This window comes from Phoenix dactylifera, chromosome 17 (assembly GCF_009389715.1).
Source record: "Phoenix dactylifera cultivar Barhee BC4 chromosome 17, palm_55x_up_171113_PBpolish2nd_filt_p, whole genome shotgun sequence".
Classification (NCBI taxonomy): Eukaryota; Viridiplantae; Streptophyta; class Magnoliopsida; order Arecales; family Arecaceae; genus Phoenix; species Phoenix dactylifera.
The window spans coordinates 13,083,393-13,109,718 of NC_052408.1; the positions used below are offsets into that span (position 1 = coordinate 13,083,393).

The window sequence follows — 26,326 nt, forward strand, 5'->3', positions numbered from 1 at the left end:
ATACTATATAATCTATAGTTATTTAAACTATATAATATTCTAATATGTATTAATGATATATTAAAATAGTCAAATACAATAAATATTTGCATTACTAAATTATATAATATTAATATTAGTCTTATGATCATAAAGTGATCTTCAATTATATAATATTATATAACTAATTTAATTATTATATAATATATTATTTATAATATTACCAACATCGATATGAATGATAAAATTAATATTATTATGATTGAAAATAATACAAATATAAGTAGTCTATAAATAGTTTAATAATATATATAATATGACACAATAATAATATCATTGATATTATAGTATAAAATCAACTATGTCATTAATATAATATATAACATACAATGTTAATATTAAAATACGTTAATAACATAATATGAGTCATAATCATATCTATTCTTTCCCAAACTATTTTGTTGTTGGCTTACTGATCCTCATTCTCTACAATAACATAATATCAATATAATATATTTTATGAATATATTTATATATAATTATATAATTTAATATTATATAAAAGACTCTACTAACAATATGTTGTGCATGTAATAGATAATGAAGTATTATAAGATATTTTAAGAGCGATTATTAATATAATATATGAAAATTTTATATTGTTATTCAGCTGCATACTCGAGGCTAGAGAAAATGATATTCAAGCCCTCTCTTGGGTTTTTTTTTTTTTGTCTATTTTTATGGGAATCTAATATCCATTCTCGTGTTCAAATAATTTACCAAAATATATTTTTTTGCTTATTTTGCATGTGTATCTCTTTTTTTTTTATGTATCTATATCATCTAATGCTGTTAGATATGGTGGTAAAATATGGTGAGCAAAGAGCAGGCCAAAACTTGATTTGGTTGATTATAAAAAGCATAACAAGTAAAATTATTATGATGCTAATATATTGTTAGTGATGATGTTGTTGCTGTTTGCTGTTGGTGCTGGTCCACTGATATTGCCAAGTGGGTCGAGGCTTATGTGATCTCCTGAAGGGCCAAGCGAAGCAAACCGCTTCCGACGTCTAATGTTCCCTCCTCCTCGCATCACCAAATGCTTGAAATCCGACAAGCGTACCCTCTCCCTCCTCTACCACTCCCACCTCTCCCTGCGCGGGGCCGAGCAAATCCACGCCCACCTCCTCGTCTCCGGCGCAATCGCCGACCCCTACGCCGCCGGCAAGCTCGTCGCCTTCTTAGCCCTCTCCGCTCGCGGCGACCTCGCCCATGCCGGCCTCCTCTTCCACCGCCTCCCCTGCCGCTCCGCCTTCCTCTGGAACACCATGATCCGAGCCCACGTCGATCGGAACCGACCCCTGGAAGCCCTCTCCCTCTACAAGCAAATGCTCTCCACCGGCTTCTCGCCCAACAACTACACCTTCTCCTTCATCCTCCGCGCCTGCCTCGACCTCTCCTCACTCTCCGACGGGCAGAAGTTTCACGCCCAGATCGTAAAACTCGGGTGGGAGCCGTATGACTTCGTGCAGAATGGCTTGATCCACGTGTACTCTTCCTGTGGCGATATCGATTCCGCTCGCAGGTTGTTCGATGGGAGCTCGAATCGAGATGTGATCTCGTGGACGGCGATTGTCAGTGGGTACGCGAAATCCGGACGGATTGATGCTGCTCGTGAGCTGTTTGATCGGATGCCGGAAAGAAATGCGGTTTCCTGGAGCGCCATGATCACTAGTTATTCGCAAATTGGAAGGTTTCGAGAGGCATTGGATTTCTTTAACGAGATGCAGCTTGCCGGGGTTCGGCCTAATCATGCGGGGATCGTCGGTGCTCTGTCCGCCTGTGGTTCTCTTGGGGCTTTGGACCAGGGGAGGTGGATTCATGCCTTCGTGGAGAGGAATACGATGGAACTAGATAGGGTTCTGGGAACCGCATTGATAGATATGTATGCCAAGTGCGGGAGCATAGAAACCGCTCTTCAGGTGTTTGATGCGATGTCCGAGAGAGATGTGTTCGCCTATACTTCCATGATCTCGGGGTTGTCGAATCACGGGCACAGCGAGAAGGCGATTGATTTGTTCTTGAAGATGAGAGAGGAAGGGGTGAGGCCAAATGAGGTCACTTTTATTTGCGTCCTCAGCGCCTGCGGTCGAATGGGTCTGGTGGATCAAGGGAGGGAGATCCTTGCAAGCATGGATGGGGTCTACGGGATCAGACCAGGAGTCGAGCATTATGGCTGCTTGGTCGACCTTTTGGGCCGGGCAGGGTTGCTTGAGGAGGCAAAGAGGGCAGTGAGGCAGATGCCGATGGAGCCTGACTCCTATGTTTTAGGAGCCTTATTAAATGCTTGTAGAGAGCATGGGGAGGTGGAATTGGGCAAGGAAACTGTGGAGAGTTTAGTAGAGTTGGGGCTCGATCATAGTGGGGTGCATGTTTTGCTTTCAAACATGTACGCCTCGGCTTATAGGTGGGAGGATGTCTTGAAAGTGAGGAAGGGGATGGAGGAGAAGAAGGTGAAGAAGGTGCCTGGTTGTAGCATGATCGAGGTGGATGGTGTGGCTTGTGAGTTTGTCTCTGGAGATTGGTCTCACTCCCGTATGGATGAGATCGTGTCTACGATGAAGGGGATGGACAAGCAGCTAAGGTCATCTGAAGACAGTTTAGATTGGAGGAATGCACGACCCATGCACATTGCACTATTGGAGTCTATACCTATTGACTGATGGAGCTACGCATGCCCCATCTTGGGCAATGGGGGTGGTGTTTTACCTCAAGTGCATTGATGGCCATGGACATCCTTCCTATATTTTCTCAATGACTCGAAGAATGGTGAGGTGGGATTCAACTATACATACCTCAAGTGCATTGATGGCCATGGATATCCTTCCTATATTTCTCAATGACTGGAAAAAATGGTGAGGTGGGATTCAACTATACATACCTCAAGTGCATTGATGGCCATGGACATCCTTCCTATATTTCTCAATGACTGGAAAAAATGGTGAGGTAGGATTCAACTATACATACCTCAAGTGCATTGATGGCCATGGACATCCTTCCTATATTTCTCAATGACTGGAAAAAATGGTGAGGTGGGATTCAACCGTACATACCTCAAGCACATTGATGGCCATGCACATCTTTCCTATATTTCTCAATGACTGGAAAAATGGTGAGGTGGGATACAGCTACACATCCTGCATTCACTAATCTATCTATTGGTGGAGCTCGAAAGGTATTTAAGATCTCTGCTTCCTCATATACGGCTGAATACTCCTTTCTGAAGTATAAACTAAAGCTGGAGATGTCCAGTTAAAAAATTATTTGCGGTAGCATTTGCATTTGATTGTAATTATTGATGTTTATTTTCCTTTATTGTTCAGTGAAATCACACCTGCTCTTCCCTAGTCTGATATTTTTTTTGTTCCCTAAAAGTTATATTCTCTCATCTATTTGCTCAAAGATGTTTCTGGAATGCAGGATTTTGCGTCTTCTGCAGCTAAATTCACCTGGCGTTTGAAGATCCCATGAGCTTGACATCTTCTTCTTTATTGAATCGTATCTTTCCACGAATTATAGGAAATCTCTGCTTACGATTCTGATTAACCTGGACCACAGGTCCACAACAAAGAAACATGGCGTGTTGGAGACAACGTTTTCGGTGAATTAATCCATAATTGTTTGTCCTGAACAGTGTCTATTGCTTCACAGACATGCTCGCTTGAGACTGAGAGTTTGTGATGGTTAATAAAGCATCCATTACCACCATACACTTCATTCAATTGTAAGAATTATTTAATGGATGACAATATACCAGCCATACAATCGGCTTGGACCCTTGATATTGGCAATCTTGATTTGTACTTCTATCCTATCATGAGCCGAGCAGGACTTGTTAGGAGAACCTTAACGGTTATTGGTGTGGTGGACTCACAGGTACAAAAAGCCACTCATTGTAGCCTTTTTTTTTTTTTTTTTTTTTTTTCCTTTTTTTTTTTTGGTGAGAAAAAGAAAAGAAGGGGAGAGAGGAGAACCTCACCCGCATAGCAATCCTCACTGGCCCTTTTCTGCGTGCCCTTTCCATCCGTAGTTACCCATGTGTGAGTACTTCATCCCAGCACCACTCCGGTTGCCAGCGGACTAATAGCACTTCCACCAGCCGCATTCAGGCGTGGAGCATCCAGCCTCCGAATTTAATCGGCTCCTTGGAAGACATGCTCTGTTCCCGATGGTTTTTTTTTTTTTTTTTTGATACTTATTGTAGCCTCTTGTTAGCCAGGGAAAAATTGAACAACTTGCAATTTTCCAATGCCAACGGTCATTCTTTTTTTTATCTTTTGGCTCTTTCCCCTTGTTACTCCTAAATAAACAGCAGAGGAGCCACATATCCTGCTCTCAAACTCTCCAACTCGATTCCTCCACTCCTCCCCTTGTCCAATATTTCCATGCCCTTCAAACCAACAAATATTAAGCTAGAGAAAATTTGTCAGCGAGAGATGGTCTTCTCAACAAAGGGGAGCTTGGGATCCCCTGAAAGGAGGAACAGGACTCTTGGAGTGCCCCACCTTTTGACCAGTCCCAGTTCGATCCCCTTCCCCAAGCACAAGGTACCCATTTTGTCCATTCTATTTCCACTTGCTTCTCCTATCTTCTTTCCTTGATATGCTCATTAATTCATTTAATGTTGAAATAATTTGGTCTTCATTGCTTTGTGACTTTCTGTGTTATCACATATAGATATTTGACTCTACCAAATCTATTTGTTTGGGGGCAATTAGAGTTAGCTGCTACGTTTGAAAGTTTGGCTTTCTTCTACCCACCAAAGAGAAAAGCTTGTATGCAAACTGTCAAGTCCCAGAAAATTTCAAATTTTAACCAACTAGAAAGATATACATAGGTACTGCAGATTCGTCAAAACCAAGGTCAGTTAAGGTCAGAAAATTGCTGGTAGCTATGACCAGCCATATTAATTTAGGCTATAATATTATATGGTAACAATATATCTATCAAATACTGTCAAGTTAGTCCAGAATTTGGCCAAACAAGTTAACCTCACCCTTGGAGACTAGGAGGTTCATGGCTGATAAGACAGTAATAATCAGTCAACAAGCACATGGAGGAGCTTTTCTAGCTTAGAGTTGCCAATCTATGGGAGAAAGGCCCAATCTCTCCAATATCTGATTTGTCCGAGAAAAATGCCTGTTGCAGAAGACGTAGTTAAGTTAGAAGATTTGGTTCATGATATTTTGCTACATAAATAAGAAACAATTGGTCCTACCCTTCCCAATTACAGGCTGAGGATCAGGAAACCTAAAAAACTACAGGTTTGAGAGAAAATTGATACATGTTCCCTAATGCAGGTTTTGGGGTGGGTGGTGGTTCAGAAACCAGAATGAGCAAGAGCAAACGATAAGTAAGGCAAGCATATTGATGGACAGCAGTTCCAGATGAAATAAGAAAAAAGGAAGCTATGTTTACGAACTACTTACACACTCTTAGCTAGTTAATCAAGGCTCGAGGCAACACCGTTTAAGATGGGCTAAATTCTCATTCTTACATTTCCATTCTTCCTTATGTGAGGTCACAATTTCTGCTTTTTTGCTTTCCAATGCCAAGACAAGGGCCAACGCTTGGCCTAATGGTTGGTACCTTCCTTTCGGAGGTCTTCATTCCAAATTACCTTGAAATATCTTGAATTCTTGATGGGTGCAGATGGATGGAAGGTATGGCATTGTTCCAGGCAGCAACCGTGACAGGATGCATATAGTGTGAAGTTATCTTAAAAGACTGAATAAATTTAAGTGTGAAAACATCTATTAATTTTTGTAAAGTATAAGTATTCATTGTCATGATGTTGTATCCTAGAAGCTGCAACTAGAAGTGTAAATGATATCCGAAAACTCGACAACTCAACCCAGTCATTTTATAAAAGTCGGGTATGGATCCAAATTTAGTTTTCGATAACCCTATCAGATCGAATTCTGACTCCATATATGGGACCAATTTCTCATTGAATCAAACTCAGATTTAGGCATGTTTAGATCCAAGAACCCGATTAACATAATACTAATATATATGCGTGTGCGGTATATGTAAATATGGGAATATAAAGTAAATTGGGATTTGTGTTACTTCTTTTTTTCATATCCGGATTTATACCTTTGTCTCATGCATGTTCTTCTTAACTCTCATCCGTTGCCATTTTACTTCCAAAATCCCAACAGACATCTAGATTCTGATTTGTTTCAATCAAACCAAACAAAAACAGAAATTTAAATATGTTTCAAAAGCGATTAAATTTTTCAAAACCAATCATTCACTTCTTATATTGTGCTCTTCATATTGCAATCTGCAATAGATTATAAATTATTGTGATAAAAGTCCTTTTAGTTTTGGAAATTATTAACCCTTCACTGTTTTGCGCACTAAAATCATATGCAAAATGGAACCTAAAAAATTCAAATCCAATTTTTACTTGAGTTTGGATGCAAGTTCGGAGCTTGCTCATTTTGATGGATCCGAACCTGAACCCAAACTTGATTTTTCTTATCAAGTTCAGATGTGGATACAGCGTAAGTCCGACCAGTTTACAGCCTTAACTGCAACAATGAATTGATGAATGGCTGGAAATATCTATCTATTGTGAACATGAGAGAGACAAACCTGCATCCGAAGAAACCTCTGTTAGCAGATAGGCCTGATGGATGAGCAGCTCTTAGAATGTGGATGTTTTGACTCATCAATCAATCTGTACATAGCACGGGCATAAATGTGACTGAAACCCAAATAAATGCAGGGAGTTACTGATAACTCTAATCGACAAGGTTTAGCCCTAATGGCTTATAAAAGTAACGACATTTAGCTTTAAAGGAAGAATGCTGAAGTTTAGAATGACTAAAATAAACAAATTTGTAGGAGAAAGAAAGGTGATCCTCATTGTAGTAATCCTACACATCTTCCATGAAATGTTGCAATTAATGATTGACTTTCTGCTTTTTAGCAACATTGTCTCCTCTGACTATTGTTTCATAATCATATCTGTTCTGATCTCTGTAATCCACAAATGAAAAGTGAGTTAAACAAGCAGAAATTACCTCGACTTTTCTTGAGCAGAATTCCCCCAGAGAAGAAAAACAACTCCAGATTTCTTCCATGACATTGTTTGAATCACAGCATCAGTAAATGGCTCCCACCCTTTCTTAGCATGTGAATTAGCTTGATGGTTCCTTACCGATAAGAGAGAGGGAAAAAGATGAAACTGAAAGTACCGACCACTCAAAAGAAAAATGCTGATTAGCAACTAGAATGATGGTTCCCGCAAAATGGTTGTACATTCTCACAAGCAAATGCAGCCGAGAGAATCATTTGTGTAGCTACTAAGGCAAATATACGGTACAAAATACAAATGCAGTGGAAACGAGACACAGAAATCATGCAGTAAGAATAATAAAAATCACGTATTAAGGTGCATCCACCAAAGGGTAATGAATCCTCTATAACATTCAACAGGATACTGTGGACACTTATACTCTATAGATACAGAAATAGATATCTAAAATCAACAAATACTGAAAGTTGGTCAAAGATTGCCAAAATATTTTACATGTAAGGTTCCTAAGAAGTTAAAGGCCCTCACACAAACTGTTTAAATTCTCTCCATAAAGTCAACTGCATTCTACAGCTAACTAAATTGCTAATTCAAGAGCATACAACATGTCACTGAAGGCTTATAAAATGAATTATTTCATGTTTTTTCATAGGTCCCACATAAATCACATCTGCTTAATTAGAAAAAAACTTGCCTAAATGTTCTCGGTGATGTAAGTTGATCCATTCCCACAGTAATCGTTACATGCAGGGTGTAATGCTATTCTTGTTACCATAACTAAAGAAGGCATAGTTATAGGCACTACATTGTGAATACATGTTTCATATGAGAATCTAAGGGTCATGTCTTTGCATGCTAGAAGATTGAAACGTCTTCAGCAGCTTAATCCACAAAATGGTGAATGGTCACTTCAAATACAGTTACAACTTTACAATAACTACACACTCCACTAAGCATTGGTTTTCATATTCATCCCCATGAACCACTACGGCCCCGATGACTCTCTCCTTTTTCTGTCCTCTCATCCACTTCTCCAGGAGCAATCAGCACCACCACTGACCTCATGCTATTGTTCTATGATGCTTGAACTATAGATATTAATGTCATTACACTCTACTACATAATCAGTTCTCAATGGTTATATACTCAGACAACACATATCAGTATGGGTGAGAGAAACCAATACTGATTTTTAGAATTGAATGCCATTCTAGGCTAAAGTCTTTTTTTCATAGAGGAAACAAGGTTAATGTGTCATTTTCGCTTTTAAATTCTTATCAACAACAACACCTCCTCTACTACTCTTTGCATGATGACTGACTTTATTATTTATTGTCTACTCTAGCCATGTTCTCATCTTGTTAGAGAACAATGTGCTGATCATGTCCATGCACCTTGGCATCATAACTTCTTAAGTGGAGCACCACACTAGTCAGATTATGCTTAGAAACACTTCCTTGTAGATAATTCAAACCTACTTCACCCTTCAATTCTTAGCTCCTTGGTTCTTTCAAATTAATTCCCCCTTTTCTTTTCTTTTTGTCACTCTATTCTGATGTAACTTAAAGCTCAGTTCTTTGGGCACTCTATATTAGAAAATGTAGTAACTGCAGTCTAGGTAACAAGTACAAAAAATTCCTGTATTACCATGCAAAGCTTAATTTAAGATGTTCAACCAATAATTTCTCGGCAATGCAATAAATTATATTAATCAATGCATGATAAATAATATTAAATGAATTATCAAGAAGCTTTTAGAGAAAGAAGCATACCAGTGAGGACAGTGTTTAGCAGAAGAACACCCTGCATGAAAATTTCATGTTAGTCCTACAGATGTACAATCAAACCAACTGCTAAAATGCTTCGGAGTGAATTATTCCTAGATATATAAAATTTGTGACATATCACAAATTTTCATGGCCAATGTCAAACCTTGAGCTTGGCCAACTAGAAGTGGCTAATAAAATTATGTAGAATCAAAGCCCATATTCTGAATGCAGAATTTAGAAGGGGAACAAAGAAAGAAAGAAAAAACTAAGGATCACTTATTGCTCGAGTTCTGATTTCTTCATAGTTTATTACCAATTCAAGCTATTGCACAACAAAATTATAACTAGAGAAAGTTTGACCCAGTATAGAATTCTGCAAATATGATAGTTATAAGCAAGAACTATAAATAGAAGAAGATGATAAAGAACCGCTTAAATGCAGACTGTGTACATGAAAGAGCAACAAGCTCCAAATGATACTGTCATAAAAGCAAAAAAAAGACAAGCACACACGTCGTATCAAACCACCGTTTACCTGCACAGCCCATCTTTCCAGATTTCCATGTAATGGCACAGAACAACCAACATCCTTTTGAAGCTCCTTGAATATATTGACTAAGCTAGAAGGCATCTTAATACCCTCTGGCACTGAGAAGGCAAGACCCATAGTTTGATCAGGTCCATGGTACGGGTCCTGAAACGAAACAGATTAATTAGTTTGTGCTCTTCTTATCCGCGTACATAGGGAGAAGATTAGAACCAACAGTGCTATTAGTTTGTCTGCATACACAAAACAAGGCCTTTTGATGTTCTCGATGTTCTACATAATTAAAGATCAGTAAAGCAAAGCACATCCACCTGGATGGAAACCCAAGTCTAAGAAACAAGACTCTAGATCGACATAGAAAAACAAAAAGTGAGAACAAATGAGAAAACATAGCTATCAAAGGTACTCTTTTGCAAGCAAGTCTACGGGTTGTACGGAATTATGGTCAGGAACAAGATGGTCGATAGCAAAGCAATGTTAACCTTCGGTACCTCTACCCGACCTAAGAAATATGCACTGCGTCCGGTTCTCTTCTCAATATATAGTGCGAAAAAACTTTCTTTCCTGAAAGAAACCAAGAGAGATGGTGCAAGGCAAAGACTTGGGAGGAGGGAAGAAGAATACCTGTCCGAGGATCACCGCCTTCGCTCGATCAAAGGGCGTCGAGTGGAGGGCATTGAATATAAGACACGGAGGAGGATATATCGGCACGCTCCCACGAACCTCCCTCTCCACAAACCTGCACAGATTCTTGGCATAGGGCTTCTGAAGCTCTCCCGGAAGCGCCTCCAACCACGTCTCCTCCACCAAAATCTCCTCCAGCTTCACATAGTCCATCCCCACAGCTGCATTTCCCACCGCCCATCACTCACCACTATTCCCTCAAAGAACCAATAAGAACTGTACGGAAACTCATAGAAGCAACTAAATACCTTTGGCTCGCTCGATTTTTTCTGTGCAGAGCCGGAGATTCCTCTTCGACCTCGCTAGGGCTTTGTTGATCTCGATCCTTTTCTTCTGGTCTGGGGTGAGGGTCGACGGTGGGAGGAGGTCGCTGCCGCTGGTGGCGCCGTCGGTGGGAGAGGGCTTGCAGAGGGCAGACATGGAGGATTTGGGCGTTAGGGTTTCCGGGGGAATGGTGAGGGATTTGAGGCGCTTCGCGGGCTGGAAGATTTCGACTAGGGTTTTGGAGGAAGACGCCATTTTTAATGTTCTTCTCCTTTTGAGGGAACGGACAGGCTTGCCCGCGATCGGGATGGGGCGTGGGATTTTATAGACGGGAACGGACGACGGTCTTTTGGCGGGAGAGAGAGCTACGGAAATGACACCCTATCGTGGTGTGAGCTGCCGGTGTACCAAAATAAAATAAAATAAAATAAATTTAGTGTACGGTATCAAAATACAAGATATCATCAAGCTGCATGGCACGGATAGAGCAGGCTAATTATTTAGAGTTTTTTTTCCACAACCACTGGATTGGTATTTTGGTGGCTCAAAGGCTAAAATGGCGTTTAGTCTGTCAAGTTAGCCTTTTCCTCTTTTTTTTTTCAGAAAAGTTTTTTTTTTTATTTTTAATAACACGATACATTATTTTTAAGAATGTAATCCGTCTCTCTCCTCTGCCTATCTTTCCCACCTCTCTTTTCCCATGTAACTACCTCGCTAATTATCATAAAAATTAACTTTGAAGAATTGATTGTAACTTGGTCATTAATGACAAGATGATGAACGTAGACAATCATGATGAGTCATATTGATATATATATATATATACACACACATTAATAAATATGGTACCCAATAATTTTGATTGCCTACCATCATAAATCAGGAGGTGTCATGGTTGTGCCCCATTTAAATTGTTAGAGTAGAAAAAATTGTGGCCTTATTAGTTTAAAATGACGGGGGATCAAGAAGAAAGGCACGTGCAAAAGAGATGTTATTTGGTTAGATTTAGCCAAACAATTGGCTGCACGCAATAAAATAAAATATATAATATTACATAAGACAAAAATAATATGTGATTAGGTGATTTGATCAAAAAAAATATTGGAATGAGTGTGAGTCTAACCTCAATTTGGAGCTTGAGTCTAATTCCAATTTGCATCAAGCATGGAAAATCAAGATTGTTGAATGCTTAAAGTTGACAAAAATCAATCCCCCTAGGTTAGGCTTCATCTTGTCGGGAACTCATATGTATTTTATAAATGATACGGTATACTCAAGAGTCCATTAATTTTTAGACAACTCATGTCTTAATATTTTTATGACATGTTGTTGGTACCAAACCAACATAACTATTTCTACGATTTCCTTGCTAAATCAGTATTTAAAAAAAAAAAAACAGGAAGGAAGGAGCGCATCTCACCATTTTTTTTTTTGATGAAGAGCATCCTCCCTTTTTAAGCTAGTCCAGGATTGATTACGTAACTTGTGTAGCGCCGTTAGCAGCATTCGGTGCGAGCCCGCCCGAGGGTCACTAGTCAGAAAGCTATCATATTAGATTCAAGATCAACCCACGCCCTTCAGATCAGACGGTCACGGACACCCCACACGCATCACATCACAGCCCCACATCAACGATACCTGTCTCCCACCGCTCGATATCGTGACATTATCCACACCCGAAGCCCATCGGGTCAGCAAATGAGAGTACGAGAATGGGCCGGCCGTCTCCAACCCGAGCTCGTCTCCGACCGGTCCCGCTCCTCGCTGTACTTATAGCCCTCAACATGTTCATGGCGGCTTGTATCTCCGTCACTCGCTCTTTCCCCCTTTGCTCCTCCCCCATCCGATTCTCCCTTGCCCCCAAATCCTATCGCCATAAATCTTTCCTCTGTCCTCTCTGGTCCTCCTCCTTCTCCCTTTGCCTCCACCGCCTCCCTAAATCCACCACCGCCACAGCCGCCGCCTTCTGCTCCGCCCCCCTCGGTCCCATGGTGGCCGACGACGGTCTCGATTCCAACCCCCTCCTCCAAGACTTCGTCTTCCCCCCCTTCGATGCCGTCGAGGCTAAGCACGTCCGGCCGGGGATCCGCGAGCTGTTGAGGAGACTCGTAGATTTCGCTTTCTTGCGTTCTTGATCGGGATTTAGGGTTTTTGGGGTGTTCTTGATGATGATTTTTTTGTTTTTGCGGGTACAGGAGAGCGATCTGGTGGAGCTGGAGAGGACGGTGGAGCCGACGTGGCCGAAGCTGGTGGAGCCGCTGGAGAGGATCGTGGATCGGTTGCAGGTGGTCTGGGGGGTCGTGAACCATCTCAAGGCTGTTAAGGATTCCGCTGAGCTACGTTCCGCCATCGAAGAAGTCCAGGTTTGAGTCCGTTCTTTATTTTTCTCATGATGTAATAATGTTGTGGTTGCTTATTTATATAGATTTGGATGGAACTCCCATTCGGAGTGCGTTCTTTCTTTTAGATGTCTTCAGGACTCGTTTGGTTCGCCAGAAAAAGAAAAGGAGAGAAAGTGAGGTGGAAACAAAGAAATACCTTTCGGAGTTACGAAAAAGTGGCATTTTCCATTAGAATAAGATTCTCATATTTTATGAAAAAGAAAAATTCATGAGAGACATCGAAAAGCTACTTCCCTCTGGTTGGGGATTGGGATTTTTTTTTTTTTCAAAAGTATCGCCTTCAAAATCCATGGATAACATCTTTTCCTTTATTAAGAGAATAATAGATATTTCATACAATTTTTCCAAAAAAATAGATGCTCAACCAAACATAAGCTACTTTGGGATGCACTACTTTTTCATGATCAACCAAATATACTAAAACTATTTTTCCAAGCATCATATTCTCAGAAATCATTTTCCTAAAAAAAATCATCTAGCAAGTATTTAATCTTGCGCATGATATCGAGGCTTGAATTGATCGTCTATTTGAGTTCTTCTACTTCTTCTTCATGCTAATCCTTCTCCATTCAAAATAATTTATCACTTATAAGTGCTTTTCATCAAGGAATTAACTATTAATGCTCTGACATGATTTGCCAGGAACTTGGTGATAAAAATCGTGTAGTTCAATGTAAATGCAGCCATCTAGATTTACTTGCAGCTATCTATTTATTGTTTTATTTTTATTTTTTTCCCATTGTGTTGCATATCTTCACATTGCTTAACTCATTTCTAACAGCCTGAAAAAGTCAAATTCCAGCTAAGGTTGGGACAGAGTAAGCCCATTTATGAGGCATTCAAGGCTATTCAGAATTCTTCATCCCAGGAAACCCTCGCCGATGCCCGTAAGCGCATAGTAGAATGTAAGTATTGTATTCTTTGGCAATTTCATAGTTCTTCAATGTAAAATAGATCGAGAAACTATAGAACTTGCCTTTTTCAGGATTTTTCATGGAATAAGTGAGGCATTGTCTTTTTTTGGTAGTGATTCCATCTAGCATCCGAAAACATGTTCCCTCAGCATTATTCTTTGTCTCATGGCTTACATAATATCAAAACCGAGATAATGATTATCTTTATTTTTCAAGACTTCTCTTTCTATCGAGATTTTTGGTGGGCAAAGGATTGAAATATGGGTTTCTGTAACATTTTTAGACAGAGAGAAAACAGAAACTAAAGAAATACAATTCACTGTCAAGAGGAAGAATTGAAACAAATATAATATTTCTTTTTATAGTTAAACCAATGGTTAGATTGGTAATCTTTTACGTGAATATTTCATTTTTGTTATGAATAACTTTTATCCATCCAGAGCAAAAACCTTGTTCAATGATACAAATGTAGATAAACTGTCATGCCCGTTTTGTTTTTTGTTTTTCTAATTTCCTGATCATTTTATTATTTTACTGGACAAGCTGCCTTCTTAAATATTTATTTAGAAGAGAAATGCTAAGTAAACCTCAAGCCTCACAAACAATCCTGGCAATCAGAGTCAGTGCCCTCAAAACTTTTCTTTACAGGGGCCTGCCTCTTAAGTCATTTACCCCTAAACAGGCGTTGACCCTGATTTTTCAAGTTAGTTTATGAGGGTTGAGATTTATTTAGCATTTTCATGAACAAAGTGACCCTTTGTCACTACAACATAAAATGCTGGATGCACAGAGAAAGGAGCATGAATCATATTAAATCATGGCATCTTCTGAATGATAATGAGAAAAGAGAAGATCATGATGTATTGTGGTAGAGTGAAATAAATCCAACTTGGTTCTGGATGGTGGATGAAGTATTTGCTTAAAGGAGTTACTTTATCTTTCTATGTTTTACATAGTTCGGTATTATTTCTGCATTGCTTATTGGTTTTGTTGTTTTAATTTACACAAATGCCTGAGAATTTTTATATAAATTAAATTGTATAGTTTGCATGTTGGATGTCTCCTTGTTGTCTTAAGCAATTCTTTTCATTTTGCAGCACAAATTAAGGAAGCTGTTCTTAATGGTGTTGCTCTCGTGGATGAACAAAGAGAGAAGTTTAATGAAATCGAACAAGTACAGTTTAACATTCCAATAAGTGGCTTTTATTATTTTTATCTTTTGAATTATGCAATACTTGTCTTGATGCCCTTGTGCCAGCCTACCTTTCTCTATGTGCCAATTAATTTAAATTCATCAAGGAAATTTTAATCCTACAAGATTTAGATATATGGCCACTTGTTTGCTCTTATTATTCCATCATTCTGCTCTTTTTGCTTTTAATTAGCTTTGCCAGTTCAATTATTATTCCATCATTCTGCTCTTCTTGTTTTTAGTTAACTTTGCCGGTTCAATACCACTGAATGACATAGTTTAAAATCCAATATCTTAAATGAATGAGCTGAAACTAATCTACTTTTAGAAACAACTTAAAGTATCTGGATCGAAATGAATGTATACGAGAAAAGTAACAATTCCCAACATTGTCCCCTATCTTTCAATACATTGAAAAAAATGATTAAAAGGCCAAAGCAAAATTGTAACTCGCTTGTGAAACTAAGATGACAAATTCAGGAACTAGAGATTTAAACTCGGATCAGCCTAGCTCGATTTTAGGACAAGCTCAATATCTTAGATGCGCTAATCACTATGACAGTTTTGGCTCTTGGAAACAATTCTTTTTTTTTTTTTGTGATTCGGAGGGTCTAGTCTTTACCTTTCTTCCCCTATACCCCATTCCATGCTCAGGGTGCTGAATCAAATTGGAATCAAACTCCTGTCTCCTTGCCCAAGTGGTAAGTGGTGAGACCATCCGAGCAAGCAATTAGTGTTTTCAGAAACAATTCATTTAAAGACAAAGATATAAAAGTCCAAATAAATGCACAAAATTTTCCAGAACTCAGGAAAGATTTGGGATAAATGAAAATTAGCAAAAAATGCAACATTGTTATACATATTTATACGAAACAATCAATGGAGAAGCAAGAACAACAAACAATAACAAAAACACCATTGTAGACTACATTTGAACATTAATTTGTAATCATAAATGTTCTTCAATTAGCTTTTTGATAATTAGTGAATAGGCCTGAAATATGTGAAAAATTGAGTAATTGTTAATTAGCTTGTCTATTGGTAGGCATATAATCTGCAATAGTTGAAATTGCTAAAGAGCAACGTGACTTGCTGATGGTTCCTTTAATTTTTTTTCCCTATGGATCCGTCTTTGTTGAGCTGTTTTCTGGAAATGACATGCAGGAACTTGAGAAATTGTCACAAAAATTTAGTGAAAATGTATTGGATGCTACCAAAAAATTTGAAAAATTGATTATGGATAAGAAGGAAATCGAAGGGTTGCCTGCTACGGCACTTGCTCTGGCAGCACAAACAGCTGCATCAAAGGTACCTTTCTTTAGAATGCTAAATATATAAAATTGTATTTGTTGCCTCACAATTTTGTCCTTTCTATGCTATTTTTGTAGTTTATAAATATGTTTGCATGTGTTTTTTATATTTTTTTAATAATAATATGATCAGGGTCATGAAAATGCTTCTGCTGAAAATGGGCCTTGGATGATAACATTAGATTTCCCGAGCTTTCATCCTGTTATGCTACATGCAAAGAACCGATCTTTGCGGGAAGAAGTTTATCGTGCTTACATTACTCGAGCCTCTAGTGGGGATCTTGATAACACTCCGATTATTGCTCAAATTCTGAAGCTGAGGTTGGAGAAGGCGAGGCTTCTTGGCTATAGTAACTATGCTGAGGTATGATGTGTTTTATGTGTTTTATGTGTTTTATGTGTTTTATGTTTATAGTGCCCATTTCCCTTTGACTGAAGAGTAGCTTCTTTCTGAAGGTAAGCATGGCAATGAAAATGGCTACCATTGATCGAGCAGAAGAGCTGCTTGAAAAGCTACGTAGTGCTTCTTGGAATCATGCCATTCAAGGTGCTACATTTCATCCTACTTTCTTGCGCTTGTTTTGTTGCAGACCTGCATAGCAAATTTACAGAGAAAACAGAGAACTGCAGCACATTTTTATGAATGTAGTGTGCTTGTCTTTACATACACTGCTCCCATTCTAATTTTTCTACCTGCTTATAATTTTTTTCTTTTTTGAGGGTGGGGGGAGGGGGCAATATGTGTGAGGCGAGTGAGCACTTTATTGTTTCATAATTTACTTTATTATTTCTCAATTTACTTTATAGTCTCTGCAGGAATTGATCAGCTGTTCTGAAAATATTGATTTGTAAAAGCAATTGTTATGAATATTTAATCGGTCTACAATTTGATTGTTGGTTCATCAAAGCGAGTGATATTTGGCAGTCATCTCTCTCTCTCTCTCTCTGTGCATGCATCGCACGTGCGTGGGCATGTGCGCGCACTCTATTTTGACTAGCCTAATATTTGTTCTTGTATAATTTGACCATGTGCATCCTATTTTGACTAGCCTAATATTTGTACTTGTATTATTTGACCATGCACAAGCAGCAAGAGCTTGTTTAATGCATGGTAATTGTTGGAAAAAAAAATTGTTCTATCTGTATGGATGGGATGAATCTTATCTTCTCAGATTGGTCGACCCTATTTGGTTGATGCTTCCTGAATGCTGATTGTATTTAGAATTCATCTTTCATATAATAGAAGCACTTAATCATATTATTTTTGAAAGAAAAGAAAAAATCTTTTTAAAAAAAACATTCTTGGAAGACGTGATGTTTAAATGTTTGCTTGCTTGTTTGGTTACAAATCCAGAAGTTGGTGCTTGTTTCACTTTGAATAGGGACAGAAGTGGTGAACTGCATTTTTGAAACCCGTCCAATTCATTATTTTGATTGTGCCATATGTAGGTCGAATATCAAGTTCCTGGGAGTGAGAGGGCACAAGTAAGGCATCAACTTGACCCTGACTTGGTCTAGTGGATAGGATCTGCCCACTGCCCAAACCCACCGAGCTGAACCAACTTGCTTCTTACTCTGTTAACTAGAGCTGTTGACCTAAATTGAGCCAACTTGACATGACCTAGATGGCATGAAATGACTAAACCCTATATAAACCGTCTTGATCAAGCCCAACTTGCTCTGAACCAAACTCAACTTGATCTGACACAACAAATATAACTCAGCTGAACATGACCCAGCCTGACCCTAAGCAACTTGACTGAACCTGACCTGAAGGGGTCCAACCTGACCAAAATTCCCCAGTCAAAGCCAACCAGACTAAGCATAAATAGTCATGACTCGACAGAACCCGATTGGATCGGACCTCCCCTTGTCATAATGGATCCTTGACAATGAAACCAGGCACATGCAGATCTGACCTGATGTGAGTTGAGTCAACTTCAATGTTGCAAGATACATTCCAAATAGAAGAAGTCACTAGAACTGCAATCCTGTGCTGGTGATTTTAAGTTGAAACAGATGTCAAAAGTTGAAGTTTGAACTTGAATGCCCTATATGCCAGTTCTCGAAACTGCACTTCTATGACTGACAGTTTATGTGCAGGCATGCAGACCTTAACTGTTCCTTTGATTCATACAGATATGGAAGATCTCAAGACATTTGCTAGAGGCATGGGTGCTGCAGAGGCTGATGAATTGAATCATTGGGATATTAACTTCTGGAGTGAAAGGCTTCGAGAGTCTAAGTATGATATCAATGAGGTTTGTCTCCTCTCTTATTTGCGCAGCCCCCTGATATGCACTATTGCCTTCGTTTTTGGCATATCTTCCTTTTGGAACTCTGGTTTCTGGTTCTGCATCTTATTGTTTCATTTTCCAAAAGGTTTTATATAGGACCATGACCTTTTATACCGACTTGGTTGTACTATTACTTTATAGTATTTAAAATCTCCTGTTCTATGACATAAGAAACCAGGTGGTGACAATTGTATTGAATTTATGTTCTTGTAAGAAAATAGGACAAAAGAACTTCCTTGTGATCTGGTATTTTCAAGACTGGAATTGTTGTTTAATCTTATACGTGCACTGTGTATGAGATTAATTGCAATATAAGGAGAACCTTCATGTGCAAAGGTTGATCGATGCCTTTCTTGTGCAGGAGGAGTTGCGCCCATATTTCTCGTTGCCAAAGGTTATGGATGGCCTTTTTAGTCTTGCCAATAAACTTTTTGACATCAGCATAGAACCAGCTGATGGATTGGCTCCGGTAAGGTCTACTTCTTGTTTTACTGCAGTAATGCAAACCATAATACTTGCCACTTCATGTTACTTGTTTCTTTTTTCCTCCAGGTGTGGAATAATGATGTCAGATTTTACTGTGTAAAAGATTCTTCAAACAATCCAATTGCCTACTTCTATTTTGATCCTTATTCTAGGCCTTCTGAAAAGCGTGGTGGAGCTTGGATGGATGAGGTGGTAGCTCGTAGTTATGTACTTGCACATGATGGGGCTCCTGTTAGGTTGCCCGTTGCCCACATGGTGTGCAATCAAACACCACCATTAGGTGACAAACCCAGCTTAATGACATTCCGCGAGGTAATTGTCACACTTGATGGTAATTGGTCAGTTTGTAAGTGATCTATCATGCATAGGAGGAATTGCAAGCGACTGCTGTTTCTGATGTTTTGCTGGGATAGAGGGAATATATATATCCATTTAGTTTATCAGTTAAGCTTTTAAGCAGATGTATGTTCTAATTGGATCATGCTGGTCTGAAGTGCTAAATATTATGCCAATTGGTTCTTTGTTGTAGGTTGAGACTGTGTTCCATGAATTTGGTCATGCACTTCAGCATATGCTTACCAAACAAGATGAAGGGCTAGTTGCTGGGATTCGGGGTATAGAATGGGATGCTATTGAATTACCTTCTCAGTTCATGGAAAACTGGTGCTATCAGAGGTAACAATGCTAAACAAGTATTTCTGAAAATTCTGAACAAAATAGTCATTTACATCATTCTAGATAATGACCTACTACAAATAGTTATTTTGGTAGGTTGTTCAACTTTTTTTTTTAAAAAAAAACTGGGAGAGGCGACTCCCCACCCACTACCTTGCACCAATAGCACTGCACCCAGGCCGGAGCCCAGGCCCCTCAGTAGACCAAGCCACTGCTCGTGGAATTGGAGCTTAGTATAATCAGGGGTGAAAGTGAGGGCTGATGCCCTTTGAAATCGAACCCTCACTACTTGCCTAAAGTGGCAAGGGGTTATATTATCTGAACCAAGGTTTAGTGGTGTAGGTAATTCGCATTGTTTTTATTTGGGATTGTTGTGTATGCATCGTTTGGTAGTTTTTGTCAGTAACAATTGTCTTATATTTGGTAAATTTGGCAGTGGGAAGCTATGCACGTAGTTTGCTATAAAAACTCTTCCTCCGCCACACTTAATCACGCCCCATCTTGGTGAGCTGTCAAAAGTTGACTCAATTATGTGTGTACAAATGCATGTGCATGTTGTAAAATAACCAACTTAAGCACGCCCCATCTTGGTGTGTGTGTGTGTGTGTGTGTGGTTGGTTAAGGTATAAGTGCTGTACCCATCCTAGTAGCAGAGCGGTACAATTCGAACTTGTGCGGTACAATACTATACCGACACATGGTACACCTCTTTAATATAGTGATAATGAGTTGATGCACAGTTTATTGGTATGGAGAGGGACGAAGGGGCATATCGGCACTTGTACCTTAATCCTGCAGTTTGGTATAACCAACGCAGAGTAGTACAAACACTATTTAAATCTTTGATTATGCACGTTTTGGTCTTAGATGAAACTTTATAGTTTTATTTGTTCGTTCAAAATGGAACCTCAAGTGTCTGTACAGAACATGGTGCAATGAAGTCCATGTAGGCTAATCCATTTTTGGATGGAAACTGGAAATGAGATTAATTGAGTGATCCATACATTTTGGTTATCCATTTTGTTTTGGTTCCTTTGAGAACTTATTTCATTAAAAATGTTTCTTTTAGCAGCAAATTTTATATATAGACATGCACACGTATTTATTCATTTGGTTCAGCATATAGACATTTTTCTTGTTTTACTTATTTTTCAATACACAGACACATTGTGCTTTTTCCGTTTGTTTATGAGTTTCCCTAATCTCCAGGACTTAGTTACCTTTGTGCTGTATAAATTGTTTGAATTGAAGGGAAGCAGAAAATATCTAACACATCCTAGTATTTACCCTGTACTGTCATAACTTCAAGCAGTAAGCTTGAGCTTTTTCTTTAAGTTGGTGCACTTGATCCTTATGACTCTTAATAAACACATATAAATGTTTGTCATCATCATACATTCATGCATATGAATGAAGAAAAGGTTGCATGGATTGGTTCACAAGAAAATCAACAACATCCACCACCCACCCCCCAAAAAGAAGCATTTCTAGCTGAACCTTCTGATGGTCTTATGGATGTGGCAGGGATACTCTCATGAGCATTGCAAAACATTATGAAACTGGTGAATCCCTTCCGGAAGAAGTTTATCTGAAGCTTCTTGCTGCAAAGACATTCCGTGCTGGCTCTCTGAGTCTTCGTCAGGTTGGTGTTGTTAGGTTACGCTTTTTACTTCATTCACGCACATGTTTGTTAATTCGTGGATGTGTTTTATCCTTCATTTGCAGCATCACTTGTGTGATTGTAAGATAAACATTAGTACTGTATGCATTTCTTTCCTGTAAGTGTTTACATCTTGGCATTCTTTGACTAATGATAGCCCAACATTTTTTTTTTTGGGCCAGGAGTGTGTATGTGTGTGTGGGGCCGGGGGGGGGGGGGGGGGGTGGTTTGGGAAGGTGTTGGGCAAGTGATCATGTTCTCAGCATTTCAAAGTGGTCTTGGTAATGACGGTGAGCAGGAGTATGGGTTTGCCCACGTGGGGGAATGTAGTTTGTAAGGTCATTTCAAGTTTCTGGAACACAGTATAGAACATATACTTTGTCAACATTTTCCAGACAACTAAATGCTAATACAAAAGGGGATCACCTGGCCCTAGTAAACAGTCTTTTGAGTGCAATCATGTTCGGTGATTAGGACTCCTGGTTTCCTCTTAATGATTAAAGGGCAACTATCTGTGTTGGTTGGCTGTTTTCTTAGTTTCCTTTGGTTGTGTAACTGTCTGGGACCAACTCTTGAGTGACTACGTTGTAACCTTCCAAAGCATAGGTGCTTTAGTCATACTCTTAAAGTTGCCAAAACTATCTATGAATGACTGCTACATTTCTATAAAATTCTCCAGCCATCTTATAAACTGGCACTTTATCCAAATCAGACCCTTACAGCTTTAAGGAAGATCTTGAATTTCTTTTGAGGACTGAACGAGGCCTTTTTTTTTCTGGGGCAGATATTAAGACCTGTTTCAATGAAGTTTGATTGTTTAGCACAATCATGCAGGCTCACTCCCTTCTGATAGTACATGGGCAGTCCATGTTATAAATCAGTTGCACCGCTACCTTGACCTGGTTGGGTAGTTTGTTTTAGATGAATTTTGATAATGAAAACTGATACATAACCTCTTCTATTCTCTAACATATGCATAGATAATTATTTTTGTTTTTTCTTTAATTAATCTCTGTTAACTTCTGCAGATAAGATTTGCTACCATAGATTTGGAACTGCATACAAAGTATAATCCAGATGGACCAGAATCTATATATGATATTGATCAAAGAGTTTCACAAAGAACACAAGTTATCCCTCCTCTGCCACAAGACAGATTTCTTTGCAGTTTCAACCATATTTTTGCAGGTTCAGAGTCCTGTCTCTGTTATGCATTTCTGTTATATTTGTTCTTGTTTCAACTCTTTATGGTGCTGCTACTTGTCTGCTTATAGGTGGATATGCAGCTGGATACTATAGTTACAAGGTAACTCATTTTAATAGATCCATCAGCTCCCCGTAACCTTTTCTGATGTACATATACATTCTCTCTCTCCCCCCTCATACTTTTTGGGTGCTCAATTTTATATATATTACCATGCAGTGGGCAGAGGTGTTGTCGGCAGATGCTTTCTCTGCATTTGAGGATGCTGGGTTGGACAGTGATGAGGTATGACTGACTGCAGTTTATCTTGTTTAAGACAGTATATCATCTATCTGAACTGATAAGGTCCATGCTGCTCTTTACAACTGGAATGGAAGGAATATAGAACAATTTGAACCAAATTATATCTGGTTATCTGTTCTATAGAAACCTTTCAGCGGTTTATGTACTCGCAGATGAGGCCAAAAGTGTTGCTTTTTTAGAAAACTGCAGAGGAATTAAATGGTACACTATTAGGTCTCAAGCAAATTCACTTGATGAATCAAAATTTCTTTGATAGTGATTAATGAAAGCTCAAATTGCCTATCCAAAGGTATGCATGCACTGAATTTATGAACAAATCACTGTTATTCCATTTGATGCCGGTGAATGTTCTGTGGATGATCACTCTAGAAACACTTCTGTTAACACGTGCTGATGAAGATTCAAAAAGTCCGATGATCAAATGTCTTTCACGATAAATGATAACAAACTAGAGTGACACAAATTAATAATTTGTGCTAGGTGCACATGAGGGGTCATTGCCTGGTGTAATGGTGAAAGCTTGGGCTGACAAGTGCAATGGCACGGGTTCAAGCCTCGGGGAAGCCGTTATGTGTAAAAAAAAGACAGGTTAGGGTCCGTCCTTAATTTGCCCCTGCTAGGACCCTGGATTGCTTGGAACATAACTAGGTAATGTCTGAGGGTCTGCTACTGATATGCATGCGAATTTACTGTATGCATATGCATCTTTATGCAAATCATCAATAAGTTGACATTGCAAAGATAGATCAAAATTAATTCAAGCACCTTGACTTCAAGTGTAAACATCCATTATCTAAACATTCAAGAGATAATGGAAGGTTTTAAGAAGATTTGATGGCAACAGAATGATAGCTATTCAAGTAGAAGCTGATTCTCTCCATTTTCGCATCAGTCATATCTATGTCCTTTTGATTTGAGAACCTGAGTCTTTTCAGTTTTAGTCATGGAAGAGTCTTGTAACTCGAAAGAAGGTCTTGTAATCTTAGATCAACGCATGCACATTGATGTGATGTGACCAAGTTCAAATATGAATCTTCAGATTCTGTTCTAGGTTCTTGATGGAAACATTTCGATTGGTTTACCAATCACAGGAATGGAATTAGGGCTAAAATGGAAATAGGTACTGGAAATTTGGAACAGACCTGTCTTTAATTTAAAAATTGTACTAGAAAATTGGAATTGGAATACAAATTGGACAAGGGAAGCAGTTGTGAACCCAAAGAAATATGAAACTGTGTTTGATTGGGATTTCAAAATCTAGTATGGAGGAGAGAAGGGGTTGTAAGCCTCATTCTTGTTCAACATAATTACACCATGAGGAACAAAAGGTACAGCAAATTCATAATATTTGCATTTAAATCTGATTGAGTAAAGCAGTCGCCACCCTCCCGTTTAATTTTTTTTCTTATTTCTATCTTGTACAAATTTAGATCTCTCTATATAGTAAAAGAAAATTTGTATTTTCAAAAAATTGCAAAATTTTGATTCATCTTGAACCCCACATGGAAAGGTACTAAAACGACTTTGAAATGCAATCCTACTGATTTATAGAAAATTTCTTCTCCAAGCTATACCTAGAATAGGACTCCTAGACATGAATCCTAATTAAAATAGGACTTCAAAATGTGTAGAAATATTGTAAGAAAACCAGTCCTAAAATTTCATTGAAATTCAAATAAAAATTACCTAAACTACTCTAATTCACTAAGTTTCCCATACCACATGAAGAACAGAGAATTATTTGGATTGTGTATAGACAAGGTGTTCCTTTCTTTTTCTTTTTTTTTTTCCCCTGTTGAAGTCCTAACAAATGGTACATGGTTCGGGATGCTTAGCTAATAGGTATGGGTCTCCCTCCCTGCTCTCTCTATGTGTGTTTGTTGTGTGCATTCATGGGCATGCGCCCATAGACATTCGCCTGCATGTTTCTTCTCTATATTATCTGTGCTTGTTCTTAAAATTAGTTGCAAGCAAGCGATAGGCAGATTGGAGCAGCATCTGCAGTTGAATATATTGTTCAGGAAGTTCAAATTCAACTGATGTATGACCTTTCTTGTGGCAGGCTATCAGGGAAACTGGTCACAGGTTTCGTGAGACCATTCTTGCATTTGGAGGTGGAAAATCGCCACTAGAGGTGAGAGACATATCGCGTAGCAGGTTTATCCTCTTAGTATTGTTCACTCTTTGCTGAGAATACTAGTAAATTTGGGCCATAATTCTCCATGTCAAGGGCCAAACGTACAAAAGCGCTGCCTTGCTGTGGGTAGGCCTTTGTAGTAGCATTTGTGGGTGGATTCAACCATTCACCCACCTAATAATCTGGCATATCGATATCCAGAAACTCGCGTCTTAACTATCCTTTCTTGGTTCAAATCTCAGGCTCCAATGCCCCAAATCTTCTTTTCAATTGATTTTTATGGTGCATCGTGCTAGTATCGTTGCCTAGAAATTGCTGCATTTAATACTTGGAGCCGTCGTACAGCCCTCGAACTTTTAGTCCTGCCTACCGTCAGGGACCTCCTGTGGCCGGGCCAAGCCCCGATTGTCTTGGTCTCGTGTTCTGACAATTGCTGTATTCTAGCCTTGTTAGTTTCTGTGGAGAGCTACAAGAGTGCTCTGTGTTTCTTGTTCGATGCTGATGCGATTCGCATTAATAAATTTCGTTTTCTAAGTATTTTCTTTTTGCTATATCGGTGCAGGTTTTTGTTGCATTCCGAGGACGTGAACCATCACCAGAGCCCTTACTGAGGCACAATGGCTTACTACCGATTGCTGCCTCCGCTTAGTCGATTCTTAGATAAAACATTCATATTTCAAATCGCATTGGCAATGAAGATCATGCATCAGTCCCATCCCATCAATGCTAAAAAGAAGCTATTCTTTGCTGTACTTGGTACCAACTTCTGCTTGTTGATTTTTCTGGCAAATTGGGATAGTTGAAAAATGTTGTGGATCAAAATATAAATGCTCATTGCAACAAAAATGTCTATTGTTCTACTTTGTGTTATCTTGCTATTTGCCTTTTCATTCGTTCACTGTTTCATCTTTATTTTCATTGTCTTATTTATATTTTCTTTTGTTCGTTTTTTCATCAAATAAAATGGGTGTCGCCTCTCCTGCTCCTGTACCATTGTTGGATAGAAAAACTTGCCTTGCAAGTACCGTTTATCACTTATCAGATACATAAGTTTTAAGGAAGAATGCCAGTTACATTAGTGTGCGGAAATTGTAGCACTAGCTTTGAGGACTGCACGCCTTTAATCAGCCTATTGCAATTTGAAGAGCATAGATCGGCTGTTGGACCTAACGGAGGCAACTTTATGTTGTCATTCCATCTTCCCGTTTCTTCGTCTGCCAAGTTTTCCGTGGTTGCTCTCTGTAGTTTAAAATTGGTTTTGTTTGTTTCGTAACAAGCAAGTGAAAGATCACATGGATATTCATGTTGGAGATAGCTTGTTGGGAACTTCTGCCATTCTTTTTATTTTTATTAGTTTTTTAGTAAGCAATAAATCTTGGCCGCTAAAAAGTTGTA

At 38.9% G+C, this 26,326-nt stretch overlaps 3 protein-coding genes across 6 annotated transcripts; 2 read left to right on the forward strand and 1 right to left on the reverse strand.

The window, feature by feature from the left end:
- Positions 1-918: 918 nt before the first annotated feature.
- LOC103717264 (pentatricopeptide repeat-containing protein At5g66520-like) lies at positions 919-3,851 on the forward strand. The gene is made up of 2 exons (XM_008805586.4): positions 919-3,214; positions 3,460-3,851. Exon 1 carries the CDS (start codon positions 1,053-1,055, stop codon positions 2,700-2,702), a length of 1,650 nt encoding a protein of 549 aa, XP_008803808.1. The 5' UTR covers positions 919-1,052; the 3' UTR covers positions 2,703-3,214; positions 3,460-3,851.
- A 360-nt stretch (positions 3,852-4,211) lies between these two features.
- On the reverse strand, positions 4,212-10,732 carry LOC103717254 (uracil-DNA glycosylase, mitochondrial-like). Of its 4 annotated transcripts, none has more exons than XM_039115092.1 (7): positions 10,336-10,732; positions 10,028-10,248; positions 9,392-9,550; positions 8,860-8,890; positions 7,074-7,237; positions 6,643-6,754; positions 4,212-5,178 (listed from the first exon to the last, which is right to left on the reverse strand). In XM_039115092.1, the coding sequence occupies exons 1-5, from the start codon at positions 10,604-10,606 to the stop codon at positions 7,191-7,193; spliced, it is 729 nt and encodes a 242-aa protein (XP_038971020.1). In that variant the 5' UTR covers positions 10,607-10,732; the 3' UTR covers positions 4,212-5,178; positions 6,643-6,754; positions 7,074-7,190. The 4 variants fall into 4 exon arrangements, with proteins under 4 accessions (XP_038971020.1, XP_038971019.1, XP_038971017.1 ...); XM_039115091.1 differs by having other exon boundaries at positions 6,643-6,727; positions 10,336-10,731; XM_039115089.1 differs by having other exon boundaries at positions 6,643-6,727; positions 7,074-7,205; positions 10,336-10,730.
- A 1,301-nt stretch (positions 10,733-12,033) lies between these two features.
- LOC103717246 (probable cytosolic oligopeptidase A) lies at positions 12,034-25,829 on the forward strand. Its single transcript, XM_008805564.4, has 17 exons — positions 12,034-12,459; positions 12,547-12,714; positions 13,535-13,658; positions 14,765-14,841; positions 16,024-16,167; positions 16,303-16,533; positions 16,626-16,716; positions 18,309-18,430; positions 18,828-18,935; positions 19,019-19,264; positions 19,482-19,627; positions 21,152-21,269; positions 22,316-22,475; positions 22,562-22,593; positions 22,711-22,776; positions 24,857-24,928; positions 25,494-25,829. Exons 1-17 carry the CDS (start codon positions 12,064-12,066, stop codon positions 25,578-25,580), a joined length of 2,388 nt encoding a protein of 795 aa, XP_008803786.1. The 5' UTR covers positions 12,034-12,063; the 3' UTR covers positions 25,581-25,829.
- The last annotated feature ends 497 nt before the right edge of the window (positions 25,830-26,326 follow it).